This window comes from Bactrocera oleae, chromosome 4 (genome assembly GCF_042242935.1).
Source record: "Bactrocera oleae isolate idBacOlea1 chromosome 4, idBacOlea1, whole genome shotgun sequence".
Classification (NCBI taxonomy): domain Eukaryota; kingdom Metazoa; phylum Arthropoda; class Insecta; order Diptera; family Tephritidae; genus Bactrocera; species Bactrocera oleae.
This window is the reverse complement of record NC_091538.1, coordinates 51,453,551-51,478,053: the sequence shown is the minus strand read 5'-3', so window position 1 is coordinate 51,478,053 and position 24,503 is coordinate 51,453,551. Positions and strand designations below refer to the sequence as shown.

The window sequence follows — 24,503 nt, the reverse complement described above, 5'->3', positions numbered from 1 at the left end:
CTACGTATATACATACGTTACCCAGAAGTTAAACGATCAAGAAATTGCTTTCAAGTTGCAATACGCTCACACTTTTCTACCAACGCATTCTCACTTTTCGAACTTGAAAGTCGTCTTGATAACAATTTTCTCATTCAAGTCGGGTAGCAAGTTGACAATTCAAGTTTTGCAAACAATTGACGTGCAGTTGTCGGGAATATGACTATTACGTTATATTTATGGAATGATATAAAAAAATATGTATGTCAATCCATAATATTATTAATTTAGTGCAAATAAGTGGTTTTCATGACAACGGCATCTTGAAATTATTATTGATTATCAAGTTGATTGCAGCCTATGTCACGGCTGTGAATTTAAATAAATTTTGACGAGTAGTTTGTGTGAGCAACTTGAAAGCAAGTTCCTGATCGTGTAATTTCAGCGTTGAATTATTATTTTTACAAAAGTATTTAAAAATTGTATATTTGTTTTGACACGTACACTTAAATTTTCTTTACCGTTAATCATTAACTTTGTAAAGTTTGCGCAAACTTCGTTAAAAAGAAAATAAATCACATGTGCACCCTGTGTTAAGAATGCAACCTTGTATAAACGTGATATTCGAATTTCGAAGTCCACTATTAAAATTCGGCGACGTCATTTCGACGTTCGAACCAACATCTACCTATTTGATGTGGTAGTGCGATTACTATTATTTCATTTTCAATTGTTGAATCGTTCGAAACTTCATCATTTATATACGGTGCTTGTTGTAATTTAATAAAATTAAACAATAATAAAAAACTTAAAAATATAGAAATAATATAATGGCTGCCGAAGCAGAGGTTAAACTTTACTCACGCGAGGAAATCTCGAAACACAATTTAAACAAAAACACCTGGTTGATAATCCACAATAACGTGTACGATGTGTCTGAATTTTTAAATGAGGTAAGTAGGTACGAATCATTAAACGTAGTAGAAAAAATAGCCACAGAGTTCAGGTCAATGTGCATATAAATTTCAATAATATGCACAGTGTAACATATGGCGCCATAATTGTCGATCTCCGCTCATTATTGAACTTGAACTGAATATTTTATGATAGCGGTCGTATAAAACAAAACTAGTAAATTTTAAATAAAAAATGTGTATGTGTTTGTTAACATGTTGCGCTCTGTGTTTTTACCCTTTCAATCTTTAAGTTCATGAGCACATATTTAGTAGCTTGTAGATCTATGTACATATATATTTATATTTAGAGAGGATAATAATTAAAGTTAAGCAAAAACATATGATTTGAGGAATTTAATTTTAAGCACGTATTTAATATTTTTGTTCGAAATGATCGTTATAAATTAATTATCCATGCATGTTTATTCGCCAGGAGTATTATTAGTAATTTATTTTCAAACCTCGCACATATGTATGTGGCTTGATTCCTTAAATATTAAAAGGTAGTATATTTTATTGTGTAGATTTGCCGATGTGTATGCGTGCTAATAATCACATCGCATTAGTCAGCTAGTCACTTAAAGTGTTATCATTGCCATAATGCTATAAGATGGCACACCGACAAAACATAAGTATTCTAGTTTAATATTTGTACTTCTGTCGGCTCTTCGGTACAAAGTTCTTAACCAAATTTTATTGAAATTTATAGAAATATAAGTGCTTATACTTCAAACTGACGCAATTTCTCATTGTTAAAATGCAAATATTGAATTAATTTAGTATTCATTACAGCAAAGTTATTTCATTTTCCATTTTCACGTCATACAATTCTCTACTAATATGAAGCTTTTGTTTGATAAACGGCTGTCGGTTCATTTTCATTGATTAACATGCAATTTTTGCAATTTTGTGTTTTTTTTTACATTATAAAGCTACAAATATCGCTAAAGCAAAGTTTTGCGCAATCGTGTTTGCATTTCGCATCACAATCGTTTGACTACCTACACACTTGTTGCAATATTATACATGCTTCTTTTTGGGTCAATATGTAAAACCAGTCTTACTCTTTTTTTTTTGTTCGCTCATTTCATAATTTATAAATATTTCTGGCTTTATACGTCTTTTATTATAAATTTTATCTAATGCATCCTTATGTATCTTATCAATTTAAAATATAAGTGTTATATAAGTTTACGCTTATCAAAATCGGTCCAAATTGTTCATGTGATTGCCGGCGCTTATACACATGTATATAGTATATGGTAAATAAAACAACTGGTGATATTTAAAAAAGCACGCTATACAGTTGAAAACTATACATAAATGTATATGAATATACCTAATCATTTTATTATATTTGTATTGCACACCTTCTACTCTGTTACTGTTGTTTAATGAAATATTTGAAGTATATTACTTTGATAAGATTACGAGAGCTTTACGTTTACAATTTAATTAAAATGGTTTAAGTAATTAAAATTCATGTATGTACATACTAGTTGGTATGGTTTTATTTAAGGTATTAAACCAGTTAATTGCAAAACCTTAATTATTATCCAATTAACATATTTTTTGAAAAGCACTTAATTCAAAATAATTTTTCAAAATATTTGGATGTACATATTTAATATTAGAAATTTTTTGGTACGTTCGGGCTTTTTTGTAATTGCGATAAATGTTTTATTTCTTATTTTCTACATCCGCTAAAAATGGAAATATGTACAATTGTCATCATGTTCAGTGTCTGTGCACATACATATTCTACAAAGCAATGAGATATGGCGACAAAATGCAAATCTTTAGTCAAAGTTCAGGTGAACAAAAAAGTCAAGAAAACGAAGGAGCAAACAAAAACACATACTAAATGGCAGTATTTATATATCGGCCTAATAACTTTTCATCTCAAGTTCAATAGGAGAATATCTATATGCATACCATAAGTAAATGTGTAAACACGTAATGAAAAAATGTTTGCATATCTTTAAGAGCAAACTATTCAAATTCATAAATTTAACATATATGCGGTAGAAGAGTTTTGCCACGCTACTACGGCGCGTTTTAGGTTATTGTGCGTATTGTTGAATAAAACATTTCTGTCTTAAAGTAGAACTGTTATTCAAATTGCTACTTCAATACAGACAATACTGAATTGTATTGCATTTGTTGTTGTTGTTAATTTTTTACTTTGTATTTCACTTGCTTTAATGATACATTTAAATTTTAGCATCCCGGTGGTGAAGAAGTACTGATCGAACAAGGCGGCAAAGAAGCAACAGAGAGTTTCGAAGATGTCGGCCACAGCTCAGATGCTCGCGAAATGATGAAAAAATACAAAATCGGCGAACTAGTCGAAGCCGAACGTACGAATGTGCCTAAGAAGAGCGAACCCTCATGGAACTCGGATCAGAAAACAGAAGACTCATCGATGCGTTCATGGCTAGTGCCATTGGTACTTGGTTTGGTGGCTACACTTTTATACAGATATTTCTTTAAAGTGTAAATTCTGCAAAAAAGAAAACAAAAACGTGCAAACAACAAATAATTTTTACGATTTTTTTCCTTTGTCGTTGCATTGTAAAGTTTATTTAAGAAACCATTCCCTTTAATTAATTAGTAAAAGAGAGTGTCTGCATTTATGCCTACGTATGTAGATGCACAAAACCGTACCAAAATTTAAAAGGATTAAGGATAATTTCAAAATATTTTGCATACAAATGATAAGTATATAATGGTTGCCGCTTGCTTGATAGATAAATTTTAACATATGTAATTTTTTAAAGCAAAAAATGTAAAAATATACATATATAAATATATGTTTATATTCTATTGATGAAATTATACAAATAAATATGTATAAGTTCTTGGGTATATCTCGTTTTTTTTATTTTTAATAAATATTTGAATTTAGGTGTTCTCTTTTGCAGAGCTTCTGATATTATTTGGATGTTCTCTAAAAAGTTTTGCATACTTTTAGGTGAGGATGCGCTGTATTTTAATTATTTGGAATTGTATCAAAAGTTGTATAGTTATAATATTATTTATATTTGATTTTTAAAAATATACACTGCTAATTTTTACCTGTCAACACTACACACTACACTACATTTTACTTTAGAAAATTTAAAACTTAATTTCGTTAAGCTAATAACAGCATTTCATAGACGATAATGTTACCCATCGCCAGCGAAAAAAGTCGTTTTCTGACATTCCGAGCTTTCTTGCCGCTATTTATTTTTTTTTTAATTTTATTTCAATTATTTTAATACTCTTGCAACATGATGCACAGAGTTTTGTTCACCAAACGGTTGTTTGTTACACCTAAAACTAATCGATATAGATATAAAGTTATATATATATATAAATGATCAGGATGACAAGACTAGTTGAAATCCAGTTGAATGTCTGTCCGTCCGTCCGTCTGTGTGTATGTGCAAGCTGTAATTTAAGTGAAAATTAAGTCGCCGCGAAACTAGATGGGTGTAATGAAAATAGCCATAACTAAGTTCTACAATTAGATACAAAGTTGTTATTTAGGGAGGGGCATCTGCAGATTAACAATTTTTGAAAAAGTGGGCGAGAGGTATTAAACCTATCTATATCTTCTAAACGGCTAACGCTATGTCTAATAACCGAATTCACACAGAGGAATTATTTTTAGCACCCTTACCGACAGTATGAAAATGGGTGAAATCGGATGATAACCCCGCCCACTACCCATATAACGATACTTTTAAAAACTACTTAAAGTGCGATAAATGTATAAATAAATGCGTCAGACACATAAAAACTTATACCCGAGATGGCACAAGGGGGCTTCATTAGAGCCGCTGTCAAAATTGAACTTTAAGGGTGGCACCGCTCACATTTAGGTGAAAACCCATATTTCGGGACCCACTAGACCGATTTTAACCAAATTCGGCAAAATCGGACTACAACCACGCCTACTTCACATGTAACACAATTTTAAATTCCAACTCATCTTTTCACTTTCAGTATACAACTCAAGCACCATTGAACTTTGCACGAATAGTGCCCTTGAAGTATGCTACCTTACGACCAAAAATTGTTGAAATCAATCCAAAGCTATTCAAGCTCATAGATACCGAATATGTAGACCCCAGTTCTATTGCGAACGTGTAATCAAAAATATCTCTCAATCTGTGAGATATGTTATAGAAATTCGAAGAGAATTTTTTTCTGATAATAGTATGCCTGTGTATCAAAATTGGATTGAATCGGATCAATAATTCCCTTAGTCCTTATATACCTAATAAAATTTTTTTCGAACTGATTGACATTATACTCCTAATATCGGCCAATATGTAAGTTAGATTAATTAAATTAAGTGAGCGTGTTTTTCTCCTAACAGGGATAAAATCGCGTGAAAATTTGCCCTGGCCCCTATATAACTTATATCAGGATTTTCAAACATTGGGTGGACTTTACTCCTTATGTACCATATTGTTGATGGTATGTGAGGTACCTTAATGAAACTCGGAGAGAATCTGTTCCTGTTAATAATATGTAGTTATGCCAAAAATATATAAAATATCTCCTACTTGTATATATGTAGTTTTAAAACTAATTGAGTCTATGAGTCTATATTATAATAAACTACCAAATTTGTTCGTAACTCATTTTTTAATATAAAGTTCTATCAACACCTGAGATGTGTTCCCTGCTTTGCTCATTGCAAGTTGCAAGAGAATAAAATGTTTGGTTACACCTGAGCCCTTTCTTACTTGTATGATTATCGTGAAGATCTGAGTAAATTTAGTAATGTTCGTTTGTCCGTATTTAAACACGAACTAGTCCCTTAAGTCCCACAGTTTTTGAGATATCGGTCTGAAATTTTGCACATGTCCTCTTTCCAAGAAACTGCTCATTTGTCGGAAGCGCTGACATCGGACAACGATAGCATATAACTGCCATACAAACTTGCCGATGAAGCTCAAGTCCTTGTAAGGAAACTTTTTTATTTGATAAGGAATCTTCACGAAATTTGGCATTGATTATTGTCCAAGGCATCGCTACAATATCCGAACAAATTGTAGAGATCGGACAACTATAACATATACTTGCCATGCAAACTGACCGCAAAAAACCGATCAAGTTCTTGCAAGGAAACATTTTTATTTGTGAAGGGTATTTAACTTTTTTCTTGTTTATTTATACTTATATATATATATGTACATATTTATTTAAATTTTTTTTTAATTTTAGAATTTTTACTTTTTTATTTTTGAACCTATTTTTTATAATTTTTTAATTTATCTATGTTTTTTTTTGTTTTAGTTATTGATTTATTATTGTTTAGTTATATAATTTTTTTGTTATTTATCTATTTATTTTATTTTTTATTGATTTAAGTTTTTTTTATACATTTACGTTTATTGATTTATTTTTATTTATTTATTGATTTATTTTTATGTGTTTATTTTATTTTTTATTTAATTTTTCGAATCCTTTTCGTAGCAAAACAAATTTGTGGTCAGCGTTACAAAAAAAATCATTCAAGAATAATGCATTAATATTAAAGTCTCAACAACAATAATAAATAAGTGACAACGGTCGAAGCAATTTATAATACGGCCATATAATTAATCTTTATTTTATAATAAGCTATTAGCTCTACGTACACACTTGTGTTAATACTTATTTCCTTGAATATATTTAAATAATTAATTTTATTTGCAAAGCATGCATTTGTGCATAAAATCTTAGATATATAGATATGTATACAACTACAATTGTAAAAATTTAATATATATAAATACATATACAATGTATGTGTATGTGACTATCGTATTGAACTTTGGGCATTTGAGTGGCTAGTGTGATAAAGTTGATGATGCACTTGTGTTATGTCATGATTATGTTTGACATGATGTTCTGGTTGCTGTTCGAAAAAGACACAATTGTTGTTGTTTACATTGATGTCCTCCACCATGGGCTCGTCCGCCGTGTACCAGTGGTGTGTGTGCAGCATATTGGCCGTTTCTTGCTGATAGTTCGCGCTGTTGTTGCTACAGTTGCCGTTACTCATGCTACTCATGCGTCCATATTTGGAATAAGCGTTGCGCGAATTACTCCATTCGGTGGGCGAGTATTGGAGTGTTTGTAGTCGACCACTGCTGTTGCTGTTTTGCATGTGATGGAAACCGAAGGGCCAAGTCTGTAAGAAAGACATAGTTAAAGTATTGTTGATTGTGATTAACAAAAATTCAAAATCTCGTAGATGTTCTCAAATAATACTATTCAAATCTTTTGTCAAGTTGATAATCCTTGTCCGGATGTAAATCCCGTATCGTTCCAGTTACGTAACCTGAATTTTAGTGGGAACATTCATAAACTGGTAAATTTCTGCTTGTTTGAAGCTCAATTCTTCAAAATTAAATAAATATTAAGGCCCATTCAATTAATATTGAGAACTAGACGTGACCCGGAGGAATTTCCAATAATGTGAGCATACTTGCTGGCAGACTTTGTTAAAGTTTTGGCAGCATAATTTACAATTTTGTTATATTCTTGCTTAATTTTAAAATTTTTTGACATCGAAGCTCAAAAGTACATAGATATATCTCTTAAAGCTTTTACAGACTTCTTATATATTTTTGTGAACATTTCTCAGTTAAATAGCTAGGAGTCTTTAGGTACATATATTCAAGTGGCTAATGACCCTAATACGGATACAATTTTAATTTTTTTCTTTTCCTAGACATTTTAATGTATTAATTTAAAGACTAATAAAAATGATAAGGAGTGTTTCCGGAAATCCTATACCTCAGGAACTACTTTTCCTTCACCGTCACCTTCTTATACTAGAGTGTGAAAATAGGCGAAATCGGACTTGAATCACGCCTACTTTTTAACAACACAATTTTCACTTTACAGTATACAAATCAAACACCAATGATCGGAATAAAGCTTAGCACAAATAGTGCCCTGAAGATATGAAGTCGCGCGTCTTCGAATTGCCGAAATCTGATTATAACTTATCAAGCTCCATATGACGAATATGTGGACCGGAGTTTCTATGGCTGACTTTTTACCAAAAATAGCGGTCAACCTGTGATATATAACAATAAAAGTTAGAAAATTAATATTACGTGTAATATTGGATATGCTATAATTTACTGCCGAAAATGTTTGAAATTACCCCAGTTACCATAGACATATGTAACCATTTAGTTGGGTTTATATCACGTACATATGTATGTATATCTCAGTTAATTAGGTCGGTTTTAGTATATGTACACGAAGCAAAAAATATGTAGTTATGAAACTAAATGAGTCTATGACCTTTAATATACCTATGTACATAAGCTCACGGTTTCGTCGTAGAATGAATAATGAATTCTGACGCGACATTTTTAATATAAATTATTAACTTTTCCACACCCAGAAGGAAAGAGACGCTATAAAATATGTATACATATATATGAATGATTAGCGAGACAAGCTGACGACCAAACTAGGAAATGTGTATGTATGTATATAAATAATTAGCGAGACAAGCTTAGTCGATTTAGCCAGAGCGTCCGTCTATCTGTCTGTCCATACACAAAGTAGTCGCTCAGTTTTTGAGATATCGTTCTGAAATTTTGCACACGTTCTGTGCTCCCCAAAAGCTGCTCATTTCACCACTATAGCATATACTTACATAGCTGCCATACAAACTGACCGATCAAAACAAATGGAAATGAAAATCTTTTTTATTTGGCAAGATATCTTCACGAAATTTGGTATATACTTACATATTATGTATCTATTATGTATATATCTAAAGTATTGTAAGGTTCATATCGCACCGCTATAGCATTCTTGTACGTAAACTATTATAGCTTCGGTGCAACCGAAGTTAACGTTTTTTCTTCTTTATTATAAAGTTTTGCAAAACCTGAAAGTATTTCCTACTTTTATCTTCGTAAATTTCGAGAGTATAAATTTTCGGTTGCACCCGAACTTAGCGCTTCTTCACTTGTTGACTTCTTGAAATCTTAATTTCATGAAAGGCGCCAACTCGTTTATTCAAGTGTGAGGGTGATAAATCAAACATACAAATAAATCATACTGCTAATATTATATATACATATGTACTTGTATGTATGCATTTATGTATATACATACGTGAAAACGCTTGTTGCTTCGTATATGTATGTAACTGTTCAATAAGTGGAAATGTTTAATGAATGTGGATCACCGCAAAATGCGAAAAGTGTGAAGTGTGAACTGTGAACAGCTGTTTGCGGGGTGGTGCTTGTTCGTATTCCGGGTTGTTTATTTACACAAATGTGATTGCGTCAACAATCACTTAAACATAACAATAACAAAACAATCATAGAGACCTATAAAAATAAAGGATTGGCTATAAAAGGGCGCTTATTACATGCATATGTTTATTATACTATATACAAACTTACACGTCTTTTCAAATGCCACATACGATTGCAGTCTCGAAAGAAATGTGCAAGCAAATGGTTGTTGACTACGCAAACATTAGGGTAAAAGCGAGCAAAGACAAAAGAAAGCTAAACAATCCGCTATCAGCAACAACAAACCAACCGATTGGTCGGTCTCGGTGCGCCCTCCCTCTCAAAACAACAACTAAAATGGAGCAAAGGAAAAATCGCGGCATTTAGCAGTTTGGTGTGTGCCATGATCGCTGACAACAGACGGTGAATGTTGATTTATTCGAGTACACATAGAAACATATAAACAAGACAAATTTGACGTTTCCCATGCTTAGTTATGTATGGTAGATCTATGATTTGCGTGTGCCTATACAGTTATGGGTACGAAATTAAGACCAATAATAAAAATGTTTACTTATTGACTTTGAACGCCCTAAAATATCAATTCCCCTATAAAGTTTGGATTAAATTGTCGATAAAAGCGAAATGCTGCGATGCTGGAGATCTAGATTGCTCTGCTTAGTCGATAAATTGTATTTTAGACGAATACATATATTTGACCAAGGTTGTCACTTATGTTTAAATGTTAAATCACAAAAAAAAAAGTTTTTGCAAGCTTATAGAGGAAGAAACTTTGTTATGTAAAGTAGTCAGCAGTTTTTAAGAGGCACACCTAATATGCAATTAATTTTTTTTTCATATTTCGAGATTATATCTTGAAAGTAAGAAACAATCTTTCGCTGCAACCGAAATTATAATACTCTTCATAAATACAAAAGATTTCATACACGAACTGGGTTTTGATCAGTTAGCTATATGCTATAGTAGTCCGATCTAAACAATTTCCTCGGAGATTGTATAGCTGTAAAAATTCGTGAAGATATCTCGTCAACTAGTTTTCCATGCAATGAGCGTCCATGCAATGAGCGTTCAGTTTGTATGGCAGCTGAAATATGCTACAGTGGTCCGATCTTAACAATTTCTTTGGAGATTGTACAGTTTCCAAATTTCGTGTAGATATCTCGTCAACTAAAAATTGTCTGCCAATTTTTCTTAACCGCATTTATCCCATAACCAAATTATCAGAATTCGCTCGATTGCATGATACTCGGACACAAATGATCGGATAAAAAATTTTCAGCATGCTTTATATCCCATATAATGACCTACCAGTTCTTTTATCTGATCTGGCCAAAAACAACAAAATTTTATTTTTTAATTCAGCTGGCTTTCTACTTAAGATTTTTTTGTTTAGATTACCAGCAGTGGGGTATCTTTTTTTTCAGCGTCGTAGGAGATCGCATGTAAGTCAAAATATATTTCATTTTTTTCTTCACAATTTTTACTTTGCATTCTTAAATATTTAAAATAAGGTATTATACTAAACAGGTTTACAAAGTATTTATCTCAGGGAATTTTCTATGAAAATTGTATTTGAATAATTCTAAAAAAGATTTGCGTACGAAAACCTGATCTTCTATTATTATTATGTTTAAATGTTTCAATTACAATAGATCTGCAATTTAGTTACTATAATACTCGTATGATAACATTATTTTCATCGAGAAACATAGGGGCATTCGTTAACGGTCCAACTAATTGAACATAAATTCCGTCGAAAGCAATGTCATACGTCCACATTTAGTTAAACATTTCTGAAATAGCGTTTAAATTTGGGTTGAGAAAATCACACTCGACACTCTAAAAGATTTTTTAGAGATCCGGTTGGATTGTTATAGGCTGGTCTTAATTCTTTGCACATGCCTGCATGTGCTTGATTCTTTGAATAAAGTTTACATAGAAGTAAACAATGCACATAACACCTCTATTGCGTGGCACTCGTGGTTAACGCCATATTTAGTGGTTTGCCTTTTATAGCAAACTATTAAAAATTTGCTTAAAACCGTATGTTTTAAAGTCTTATAATTTAAAATATTTATACATTGATCGTCATTTTTTGGGTTATGATTGGGGAAACACATGCTCACCCCATTAATAGAAAGAGAGTCAGATAACAGATCACAACGGTATACTTAATGATATATGAGGAGGTCTGCATTTAAGCCTGCATTTCCTACTTATCGGTCTTTACATGAAGAGTACGGTGTTATTTCGCCCAATAGTACAATCAATCCGGTTATCAACGTCCTCTTTAAATATGAAAAGTTGTTTAGGTAAAGAGAGATAGAACAGCAGGCAATAAAGGAGGAGGATAATTATTATGACCACGAATGCAAAAAATTTACGGAGCTCAGCTCGTCACGGTAATAATTTATTACGTCTAGTAAAACTATATCCATTATTTTTCCAAAAGATGGCTTAAGTATTCTGTAGCTGGCGTCGTATAAGAGCGATTGGAATACGCAATATGGCGTTAGTAAGATACGATTTTGTACTAATCAAACCTCTCACATATTTTTGTAATTGCTTGGCTCAGTATTGTTTGAACATGCGTCAAAGATGGACACCAGCAAAGAAAAGATATGCTATATTTTAGAGCTTTTTTCGATAAAGGCAAAATCGCAAGTCGGGTACCTGAAAATGTGAATTATACCGCAAATTTCGATGTCAAAGATTCACCACAATCTGAAAGGCATATTATCGAAAATATCAATCGGAAATGGTCGAGTATGACGGTATTTCTGAAGCGGACTACTGTTGATGATAATGGCGGGTCACTTATGACAACGTCAAGCGAAAACGGTCATGGTTGCCGGTGCAAACAGTGGCCAAGTCATGATTTACTGTCCTGAGTTTACTTCTTCCTGCGGGTAGGGGTAAGAATTTGCCCGCGGTAAGGCATGCCTGTCGTAAGAGGCGACTAAAATCCAAATGCACTATGACTGTTATTGACCCTTGCAAAGAAATATCAGCATAGTTATGTCAGAAATAGTGTTATAATACTCAGCTTGAACTGGTATTATAGACTTTAAATGAGATTCCAAATAAAAAGACATTTGAAGTTCAAGCGACAAATGTCATCAGTCATTGAGTTGAGTCTTACCGGAAACTCAACTCTGCTACCACGGGGAGCAGAATGCCCTTGGACTTCGGTCCAATCTGCTCATTGGGTTTGGCCCTTTGTGAAGATTCGTGGTGGTTGTGGTTTAAACCTAAATGCTGGGAGAACTGAAAATTCAGTTCAAAAAAAGAAGAGGTTTTAGGTCGGCTCGAATCCTACCAAGATGGTCAGTGTGACCATACACACTGGCCGCTGTTAACCAATTAATAGTTGCTAATAGCTCGTATTGTTTGGGGCGCTGATCAACGCATTGTATTGATACGCTGTGCTTTTGAGCACCGTGAGGTAAGGCCGCCGACGGCAGGTACTCACGTAAGTCACAACGAAAGTTTTCCGTAGTTTACTGTGTGTTTGGTAAAATTGGCAGGGAATCTTCTATTATGTGCTGCTCTCCTACGACAAAACTTTTAATTTGAACCTGTACTGTGAAAACTAGGACCATCTGAAATAAGCAATCGCCCAAAAGTCGCCAGTTATACCCTGTACCCTGTAATATCTTAATAAAATTCGTCCTTATCAGTCGCGACTCCACTATTGAAGCACCCTTATAGAAAGTGAAAGTTCAGCAAAGCATCAAAAACAAATTTTCATAATCAAAATATAATAAAGCAAAAATTTCGACTATATGGTAAGTATGGTTTTTTCATGATCCATTTTTACCTTAACTGTAAATCAATATTGTCACACAATTTCCCGTGCTTGAAATTGTGACAGTTTGCACTGATCTGTCAGTCATTTTGAGGAGACGTTTTTAAAAATATCACTGTCACTGGCTTTTCTGAAGTGTTTTCTTTAAACTGCGAAGAATCGGTATATAGACATGTGAAAATGTGTGCTTGCATCTAAGTACACTCGCACCAAAATTGCATAGACACAATTCTTAAAGATCTGTCATATTCATAGTTGGAAGTGAAAAATATCGAATTACAGGAAATTTGATGTAGAATTGCGTGTTGACTTTTCAAAATTGTTTTTGCATTTACGGGTTTACACACATAGTACACAATTATGTACATATGTTTGTATGTGTATATACAATATAATATTTGCTATTTGACATTGGATTATATTTAGTATGTGTGTCAGGTATCTTGACAAAAGTCATGATTTAAATTTGGTTTTGCCTAGCGAAAAATTATTCGAAATTTGTTTTGTATAATTTTGTGTATACATACATAAGTACAAACTCGTATATTTGTATCAAAATTTGGGAGTATTATACATTATGTTAATGTTTTGATTCGCTACTTCTCTTCTCACTCTCATTAAAGTGGCATAATCTTTTGCTTTCGATCACCGTTCGAAAAGTTCGTATCGTTTAAAGGGGCACACCTTGTTTGAAATTAAAAGAAATCGATTTTTTTCATATTTCGATGGTTAATACCTTTAAAATAACATACTAAAATTTCAAATCGATAGCCACATAAAATAGTTTTTGAGCTACAGCCATTTAAAGGGTAGCCGCTCAGTTCAGGTCGGTTACACCAGTTTATTTTTAAATGCGTTTTTCTTTAAACAACATTTGTCGAATTTGCTGCAGTGATAACTCGAAGACAAACCGATCATTATGAATCATCTGTGATCATCTGTCTGTTCTATATATAATTCTACTTGCAATAACACATCGGTTTTTTTGATCTGTTCAACAAAATTATCAAATTTAGGTAAAATTAATTTTTTCGCTCCTAGGTCATTGTACGGAAAATGTCTTCTAATTTAACGAGAATTTTTTATTTTTAAATTGTTTTTAGCGCCGTCGGAGATCTTGTGTAACTCAAAAAATTTCACTGTGTATTCTTGAAACATTTATAAATATGCCCTGAAGCGTTTCAAAACAATCGATAGTTTTTTTTTAATTCCCAAAAGTCGACGTTTTTTTAGGCTGTCACTACAGGTGTTAAAGAAAAATGTTTGACAAAGTTCGTTTTTACACTCTTGCATCATGTTGCTACAGAGTATAATAGTTTTGTTCAACTAACGATTGTTTGTATAACCTAAAAATAATCGAAATAGATATGGAGTTATACATATATACATGAACAGAATGACGAGACTAGTTGAAATCCGGGTGACTGTCTCTCTGTTCGTCCGTCCGTCTGCGCAAGCGATAACTTAAGGGAAAATTAAGATATCTTATTGAAACTTGGTACACAAGTTCCTTGAAAAATAAGTGAGAACACGTTCTTAGATAGGCGTAATGGGACAACTGTCACGCCCACAAAACAAGCAAGGGGCACCTGTGTGTATTTAAATCAGATTATAACACCGTCCTCTCCCCATATAACGGTTTTGTTAAATCTTCTAAAAGCGCGATAGGTCAATAACTAAACGCGCCAGAGACATTAAATTTTAATATTACCCTGACCTTTCTACATTATAGTGCGAAAATGGGCTAAATCCGCCAAAAACCACGCCTAATTCCAACACAATTTTAAATTCCATCTGATACTTTCACGTTCCAGTATACAAATTAAGAAGAAATCAATGTATCCGGGTAAAACTTTACATAAATAGTGCGGCATGTAGGCTGAGACAAGCCAGATTTCCCTAGCACTGTCCTCCAGCCTAGCGGTGACGACGTCCTCGTTGCTGAAATTAGGTAAAAGAAAAACGTTAAGTTCATTTCTGACCAACAGGCAGGCTCTGGTTCTACCTGTGCTGCTTGCCGCCAGGAGCTTATGGCTATTTGTCCTTAGTCCAGATATCCCATAGCTACTCAGCCACGGTTCCTGGATAAGGACAACGTCGGCTTCGTCCCTTCCTAGACGAAGCACTAGATCGGCGGAGGCCGCCTTTGAGTGTTGGAGGTTAATTTGGAGGATCTTCATCCTCCAAACTCCTCTCCAGCAGTGCGAGTTCCGCACCATCGTCTATATCGTCGACGCCAGTCTCCTCGAACAGATGCTCGAGACTGAAGACGGATCCGCCATCACTTGACGATCCGCCCCCCGTGCTCACCGCGTCCGAGAGGACAGGGTCGACGTCCATTTTCGAGAGGGGAACTTTCCCACTCTCTTCCACCCCCGCAGGAGGCAGCGGGCCATCCGCCCTGGCTTCTGTTGGGAGCGTCTTACCCTAACCCCTATATAACTAATATACCGGATTTTAAAACATCCGCCTGACTTTACTCTTTATATATTGGTGATGGTAAATGAGGCAATGTCTTGATCTATTAGAGGATCTAACATCCTACTTCACTATAAACCTGCAGTGGGTTCCAGGGCATAGTGATGTCCCTGGTAACTGCGAAGCAGATGAACTAGCCAGAACTGGTACCAATTTACAATTAACCCCTGAATAAGAGGGAATTTTTATGCCTCTGGCAACTTTCAAACACTTAATCAGCGCACATGCTTTAAATCTAGCTGAGTCTCGGTGGAGACAATCAATAACTTGCTCAACTAGCAGACTAACGTGGCAGGAATTGAGCATGAGTCGCACTGGCCGACTATTAAAATTCAAAAGAAATGACATAAGAACGCTGAGAGGAGTACTAACAGATCACTGGCTAATTGGTAGACATACCAGCAGGCTAGGTGTACCTTTTTTCTATGCGAATGTTAACCTCTATACAGGAAAAGAATCTCAACTATCGGTCGAGGGTTCCTTAACGACGTATCGGAAGTTGCTAATATACAACTATTTGTACTGATGAGCTTCATCAGAAGCAAAGGTTGGTTCAGAGAGGAGACAATAGAGTGAGGGAACATTAGTCCCGATTGTATCACAATGGGCCTCCTATAGGCCTAGGTGCGTCGTTAGACAGTCACTCTACCTACCTACCTCTGAGATCATCTTTTTCTGTTAATAATATGTCGTAAAGGCAAAGATAGATAAAATCAGATCAATAGTACTCCTATCTCCCATATACATACTTGTATGTAACACGTAACGCAAGTTGCAAGAGTATGAAATGTTAGGCTACATCCAAACCTAGCCCTTCCTAACTTGTTATTATTCAATATAGTTGCCATCGAGGGCACTTTCAGATTCGGATTAAAGCGATGGATACAGAAGCATTTATTTTTTTCAAAATACCAAAACTTAGTCAAAATACTCTAATATCTTATGAATCAATGGACGGGCAGCTGTAAAATGTATATTCGTGTCTTTTGAAGGTTATGTCTAAATACATTTTACTGCTAGTAATTATAATATGATATTTTTTTAACTACAGTTTAAATAACAAAAAATATATTTATTCGGAATTTAGGAGGGTGGTCCAATAAGTACTTAGACTCATGAAACGTAGACCAGACGGCTACTGTCAAAACTTGTTTTGACCGCGAGACAAAGCGGGCGAGTCTGCGGGTTTTAGGATAATTGAAAAAGATATCTGTCGATGATTCTATTCTAAATTTTTAAACGTTCAACACGGTCGTACATTGGTGCCCCACACTTAGGCGCCCCGAACCCGTACAAGATAACGGAGGAGGTAGGCATCTCAAATACCACTTGGGGCATAAATTGTATAAAATTTTGAGTCCAGCTTTCGGCACGACAAGGGCCCGTCACTTCACAGCAGTGTTTACTGGTATTTACAAGATTCTACTATGCTAAAATAAAGTAAAAACGACCTCATGTGTCAAAGAAAAAGTGCTCCTCCGTCAGGACAACGCTACGAATTTGCTCCCGAAAAAATCACTTTCCGGGAGGAAATTTTAGTCGATTGAGGGTTTATCCCCGCCACTTCCTATTTTGCAGATATCCAGAAAACGTATTTTTCAGATGGCTTAAAGAAGTAGAAGAATGCTGAGTTAAGCGTATCGAGTTAAAAGGAGAATATTTGCAAATTGAGAGAAATCAAATGAAATCTGTTTTACATGAATTTATCAGAGTTAATATTCGACTCAATATATTTAACACCAGATAACAAAAAGCTATGTGTGGCTGAGAAATGCTCAAAAAAATTAGATGGGATCGCTTAAGGAATTCTTAACGACGTTGGACTTGAAATATATGCTTATAAGTTTGAGACCAAATAACAAGCTGTCAGCTAGCTAGTTGGATAACAACCGTTCGAGGGCGTGAGTTCAGATTCCCACCCGAAAAAAACTAACTTAATTGAGTCTTTTCCCAATATCGATCGAACATTTCCAGGCAATATTGAAGGTCGGAACATATTTTGTATAGTAAGTGAAAAATTGTATAAACCGCTTACTTTCTAAAAATCACAGCCCAGTCCATATATTCTATGTACTTTTAAAACATATTGATTTTATAAGTAATACTTTTAGACTTTAATCCGGACATTTAAAAAAACTATTTTGGTATAATTGCTTTAATAGCGTACTAGTGCACTCCATACAAATGCACAAACATATACCCCACAAACATTATCGCCGTACACTTCCATGTGCGTTTGTATTTATTTATACATATATGTATGTATGTACTCTTTTGTGCATTTGTCCCATTGTAGAAATACGAATGCCTTTTCGGCTGCTAATGTGTCAGCCAAATTTGACATCGACGCTCGCGCCATCAATTGACAAAATGCACCTGCGGCCATATGGAGTACGTACTTAAATACCGACGAGTGTTTCTGGAGCAGAAGCGGCACTGACATCACTAAAATACGACTTCAAGTATACACTTACATACCCACATATAATACATACAGACTAGGTTACTTTGCGATGATAATTCGTGTTTGATTTTTTTTTGGAGGCGTTGTGTTGTGGTTTGTATACTTATCGTCTCAAATGTTTATTATGTGGCAAATTAAGAAGATATAACTCAACTGTTGTAAATTGTGCGTGGAAGATGTGTTGAGCAGTGGCAATGCATTGCAATAAGCAATAATTGTTCTTTACAGATTATAGCACGTATGTGTGAGATTTTTTGAGTCGCAATTAACCAGTAAAGTGACAGCTAATTAGATAGTAATATAACAACATTTTTATATAATTACTCGTTTAGATAGTTGTAAAAATTGAGTAATATTCACTATCTTGACAGAGTGAGGTAGTTTTTTGTAAATTTTTGTTGACATGATTTTTATAGAGAATTTTTCAAGGGGGATACGTCAATAATGATTACCTGTAGCTATTTTATATTTTTATTTAAGGGGTTAACTGCATATTACTAATAATAATTCTTTTTATTTATAAAAAATTAAATATTTTATTCAAACTTTTTATTATGCCAAAGATATATACATATAAAAAAGGTTTTGTGCAAAATTTCAAAGAAAAATATTCAAAAGGCCATTGCGACATAATTTTCGGTAGGCTCTCGAAAAAAAACAGACTAGGTTACTAAGTATGTATGTATATAGTTTTGATATGTGTTTGATTTTTGGAGTGGGTGTTGTGATTCGTAGGTATATTTATCTTCTCAGATGTTTATTATGTGGCAAATTAAGAAGATATAAGTAACTCAACTGTTGTAAATTGCGCGTGGAAAAAGTGTTGAGCAGCGCAATGTATTGTAATAGGCAGAAATCGTTCTTTACACGTAAGTATGTATGAGTTTCTTTGAGTCGCAATTAACCGGCAAAATGACAGCTAATTAGATAATAAAATAACAACATTTTTATATAACTAATTATAGATAATTGTTAACAATAACATGGTAAAAATTGAGTAATTTTAACTCTCTTGAGAGAGCGAAAAGTCGTAAAGTTTTGTTCACTTGATTTTTATAGAGAATTTCTCAAGGGGAATAAGTCAATAATTACCTGTAGCTATTGTATTTTATATTTGTATTTAAGGCATTTTATAAAAATTATATTACCACAGGCAAGCTAAAAAATCATATAGATAAAAAGGAATTATTTTTGAAGTGAAAAATGCTGATGACACCTAAAAGTGGCTTGCTCATTGTTGTCTGAGCTATGTGCAAGAATGTTTAAGACGAAATAATCTTAAAAAAACAAGAAAAAACTTTAACTTCGGCTGCACCGAAACTATAATACCTTTCACAAATACAAAGGCTCCTTACAAGAACTTGATTTCGGTGTAATGTCGTAAATATACCTCGTCAAATAAAAAAGTTTTCCATGCAAGCACTTTACTCCGGTGGTTCAGTTAATATGGCAACTATATGCTATAGTGATCCGATATCGGCCGTTCCGACTTAGCAGCTTCTAAATGAGAAAAAGACAGGTGCAAAATTTTAGATTGCTAGCTTAAAAACTGAGGGACTAGTTCGCGTATATACAGACGGACAGACGGACGGACGGACAGACAGACGGACATGGCTAAATCAACTCAGCTCGTCATGCTGATTATTTATATATATATTTTATAGGGTCTACGACGTTTCCTTCTGGGTGTTACAAACTTCGTAACAAACTTAATATACCCTGTTCAGGGTATAAAAACATAAAATTATTGTGGATATCCGTAAAATTAGGTTTGATTGAGATAACTGGCACTTTAAAGATATAAAAGGAGTGTGTTGGCCATACTGGTCGTGAATACTTTTGTACGCAAAGGGAGAAGCACATAGAATAAAACAATATCGAATTATTGATTCTGATCGGGCTATTAAATCGTAATAAACTTGAAACATGGCTCCATCATTTCTCTTTGTAGCTGAATTGACATACAATCGAGTGGATTGGGTACGAAAGATGATAATTTTTCCAATAATTTTCATCGAATATTTCGAAAATAGAAAACCTATTCACAGCGAATACTCAATACCGATATTGGCATGTTGAATCAAGTCCATGCGGCATGTCATAAAACGTTGAACTTGAAAATGATAGCAGAAGATATAAGTCCGGTCTTTAAACTTTGGCTTTCACCACATTATCTAGATTTGGCGGCCTTTTCTCGTCCCTAGGCTTCAAACAAATGCGGAAATAGCAATAAAAAGTAATCGCCGAGATAGAGATTTATTTTGAAGAATATCAAACATTGGAATGTCGGTGTATCGGCCTAGATGACAACTATGTTGAATAATAATATTGATTTTTGTTTATAACCCAAATTGGCTAATTATTGAATAGTCCACATTCATTTGTGGTGGTTTTTTGGATGATATGCTTTCATTTGTAAAAAAATCACAAACTTACGCCAGCTTAACATGATAGGTATTTGAAAAATTTATAGGGGTATTCAGACCGAACATGTTTATCTGGTAATTCGTTAGTTGCTCTATCGCAGTAGTGTGCTAAATTTTTCCAAAATAATTGACTCAATTTTATTAAATTATTATTCATGCAAAATTTGACTTAAATTTATTTGTAGCGAGCAGCAATTGTATGAATGAAATGAACCTTTTAAGCTACGACGCAAAACAAACAGCTAATTTGTTGTTACCAAGTAACAAAAAAATTATGAAGCTTGTCACACTGGTACTTCGTTACTCGGTACAACGATAATCTGTTAATTTTACAAAAACAAGATTCATGTAAAAAACTACCGAATAACCACTAACGAATTAACAAAGTTGGTGTGAATAACCCTAATAGTTTAAAGAGCTCTGTTTTATACTTATGTATACAGAAAATTATCAATAAATCTATTATATAAATTCATTACTATTTATTTTACATAAATTTGACTCTGGCATTCAAGGCTGTTTACCAGTTAGAGATGCGCACTATTTCTTTTCCAATCAACAAGAAGTTATTTCTAAATAAAAAAAACTTTTTTTTTCAAAGTTTAGTTGTCCCCTGGAATATAAACCTTGAAATAACTAACTATCAAATAAGAATAATTAAGGAATGCAATGTGTTCTGAAGAATCCTCCCGTTGGAGGTGTTCAGCTATATTGTTATAAAATAAATATTCTCTAATAGTTTTAGGGAATACCCGATCTAAAATTGGGCTCATAACGGCTATACAGACCGAATTGTCGCTAGAAAGAAACTTTCACGGACATCAATCTTAATGCCATAAGATTATATATTGCAGATTCATTGACATTCCCAACGGATTTAGGCAGTTAGGAAAAAGACACTCAAGATTAGACTTGCCTTTTGTTTTTGTCAAATTCTGTGAGTTGAGTTGGATTTAAGAAGTGGAACATCTTTCTTAGTGTATCTCTGACATGAAAAAACCAGCGGCAACTAGAGATTATTATACCCTCAACAGGATAGATTTAGTTTGCCACGAAGTTTGTAACACCCAGAAGGAAACGTCGGAGTTCCTATAAAATATATACATAAATGATCATGATTATGAAAATATGTACTTACCATACTCTGTGGCACGCCCTGCATATTGAAAATCCCCGCTGACTCTTGAAATGCCTCTGGACTCTCTGCCGTCGCTGCGCCACCTTCTACAAGCACTTTTAACTGTTTAATATACATCGTCGCTAAACGCAGTGTGTCCAATTTGGATAATTTCGTATCCGGCGGAATGTTTGGTAGCTTCGTTTTGAGTCGCCCAAAAGCGCTGGAGAGAACACGCATGCGTGCCCGCTCTCTTGCATTGGCAGCGTTACGTTGTATTGGTGGATTGCCATTTTTGGAACCTAAAGGAAGTACAAACAATTTTTATTTGTGCAATTTTCGTTGTTTTCCTTATCAAAAATACAATTGTCTTGAAAAATAATTTAGTGTCAGTATGCAATATCTAGGAAGATATGAAGAAAGTCTCATTCTCTGAACAACTTAAAAATCATTTTCTAACTAAAATATAATTGGTAAATCTAGGTGGTACTAGTTTAGTTCGTACGATTGTGGTCAATCTTTTTAGTATATGCGAGACTTTTTACATTAACATTAGGGCTCGGCAGTTACCTAAATTATACTTTTCTGAAAGCAGTTCATCTTCAATTCATCTTCTCAAGTATGACACATTAGTCGTTTATTTAAGACTTTTATTGTATCTCGAGAATTTCTTTATGAAGTCAATAGCAAAGTCAGATACTCTTGTATTCGGTGGGTATATGGGCGCTAGAGTATGATATTGGCTAATGTTGGTAAATTTTGGAAAAATTGCCGCGAAGTTTCCATTTTTTTTTTTAAGTAGTTTGTTATAATTTAAAGTTTAAAGACGAGCTTGAAATTGGTTCAGTTACCTGGAGTGACAAGGAATCGTGAACTCAAATTAACCATCGCAATCGATAATATGATCCGACACACACATTAAAAGCAATTCACGGCGTTCTGAATTTTGATATGCATTTGGAACCTTTTACCTTCAGCATATTGTCAAAACCGTATTATTTCGATGAGTCTCAACTGCGCTTTATAAAAGTTAGACTGATCTTTCAGCGATACTTTAAGTAGAGCCCATTTGTGAGAACACACGTTTATCTGCTATGCTTTTGAAACATAATGCTGTAGTATATATAATATTCTCCAACTAGTTTTCAGAAATGCTGTCGTGACAACATTACTTGGCAAATACAAATTAAGTTACGTTTCGGTTCAATAAGTCCGACTAGCGCCGGAATAGGGAATCGCAAAGAGTGGGCTAAAAAGTTCAAACTAAAAATATTTTCAAGTAATTAACTCTTGCAGTTTCTATGAACCGTGGTCAATAGCGGTTGATAGGCGAATATAAAAATTCACCGAACAATTATAACTTGAAACTCCTCAAGACCATATCAATGTTTGTAGTTGATGATCATTATAAGTTGGATTATGTATAGACTGTCTAAGAGTTTTATGAGAAGCTATTTTTAAACACTTTCATATTCCATAATTTATAACATGGTTTTCACTTAACACATACTTTGAGAACTGGCGTCCTCATCAAAATCGTCATCGAATGCATCAAATGGACTGGAAGCTCGTTTTCTTCGTGGCATTATTATTATTTTCTTTTAGGTTATGTTTTTATATTCCCTATATGTTTTAACTTTCCTAGTATAAATTTATATAATTCTTTAAATTTCACTTGAGTGCACTTTCACTGTTAGTTTAAATTTATGTCAGGTTTTCAAATTCTATCACAGTTTTTCAATAATCACAGTACGAGTACACCAAAATAACGATGCCGAATAATTTTTTATGCGCGGCAACCGACCGTAACAAACCATATACCATGCGTTTCTGGTATAATATCTTAGAACATCTTAGTATTTACGCTCATCTATGCGCCCGAGTACCATTGAATCGACCAAAGGACTATTTTTAGAGCATTGTGGGTGGAGCATATGATCGATATACATACATACATACTAGCGGTTCTTTAGCTAGTAGATCTTAAGACAATCTCATTGGTAGGAATCTAGCTGGGGAATAGACAAATAGAAGGCGACTCTACGCATACGAATAAGTATTTAAATGAAAACATATGGGCGATCATGTAAATAAATAAACGAATCGAAAGGCGTCCATGTGAAAAGTAGCTGAACGAATTGCTAAAGATGCGATCCAGCCTTGTTTTAATACCAAGCATTGTTTACATGAAATGTTTGAGTTGTTAAACTGAAGTGATAGATTTGTAGATGCATTCATATGTACATACATATGTATATAATAGTCAAAAAAGACTCTTACTTTTCAAAACTTTCCAAAGTTTTTCATACGTTTGTATTTTATCATTGATCCACAGATTTAACCTTGTGATGGTGGGCAAAACGGATAATATTTATCCATTCAAACGACGTTTCTTTAAAAACGTAATCCTTTATCGATCTATCTTAAGCGATATTTACCATTTTTAAATCGTAAAGATCCTTACGGCTTTCGCAAAATTTTTCTCCAAATCACTCTAGCCATATCATGATATATCGTCATTGTCCCATCCTTCTCTATCTTTTTTATATGTTGTCGCAGCTTTTCAATTACTAGGGCTATTTTCTCAGTTTCCCCAACATGTTTCTTCTGGCGCAATTTTCCATTCTTACTGATTTGGTGAGTGCGACACCGAAGGCAGCACCATTTTGTGCCGGACAAGTACATCGAATTATATCCTATATTTGATAGTCTATTGAATATTTTCCGTATCTGAAGCAAAATGGATAATTTCTATTCAATCCATCGACGATAAATTTTAATTGTTGTTACAAGCTCCAGAGGTAGCTTTATTTGTGTTATAGTAGAGTTGGCCAGTTCTAATTGCCCAACCACCCTCTAGATTAGGGTTTACGCTCTTTCGAAAATTATTTCCAGTGTGTTTAAATAGTTTAGCCAGTAATCTCGGTTAGGCACTCATGCTTACTAACGATGTACGAGAAATAGCTTAATTTGTTATAAACTTTTTGACACGGCCGGGA

At 33.9% G+C, this 24,503-nt stretch overlaps 3 protein-coding genes across 6 annotated transcripts in view; 2 read left to right on the top strand and 1 right to left on the bottom strand.

Moving 5' to 3' along the window:
• LOC106618895 (32 kDa beta-galactoside-binding lectin) overlaps nt 1-24,503 on the top strand; it is a 114,071-nt gene that overhangs the window by 32,770 nt on the left and 56,798 nt on the right. The gene's annotated exons all lie outside the window — the stretch shown is intronic.
• Nucleotides 688-3,803, top strand: Cyt-b5 (Cytochrome b5). Its single transcript, XM_014236814.3, has 2 exons — nt 688-932; nt 3,160-3,803. The coding sequence occupies exons 1-2, from the start codon at nt 810-812 to the stop codon at nt 3,433-3,435; spliced, it is 399 nt and encodes a 132-aa protein (XP_014092289.2). The 5' UTR covers nt 688-809; the 3' UTR covers nt 3,436-3,803.
• On the bottom strand, nt 6,494-23,343 carry HLH54F. Of its 3 annotated transcripts, none has more exons than XM_014236813.3 (3): nt 23,015-23,343; nt 21,526-21,806; nt 6,494-7,110 (listed from the first exon to the last, which is right to left on the bottom strand). In XM_014236813.3, exons 1-3 carry the CDS (start codon nt 23,088-23,090, stop codon nt 6,736-6,738), a joined length of 732 nt encoding a protein of 243 aa, XP_014092288.1. In that variant the 5' UTR covers nt 23,091-23,343; the 3' UTR covers nt 6,494-6,735. The 3 variants fall into 3 exon arrangements, 2 of the variants coding, with proteins under 2 accessions (XP_014092288.1, XP_069965451.1); XM_070109350.1 differs by lacking the exon at nt 23,015-23,343 and adding an exon at nt 22,356-22,560; XR_011396304.1 differs by lacking the exons at nt 21,526-21,806; nt 23,015-23,343 and adding an exon at nt 18,116-18,255 and having other exon boundaries at nt 6,951-7,110.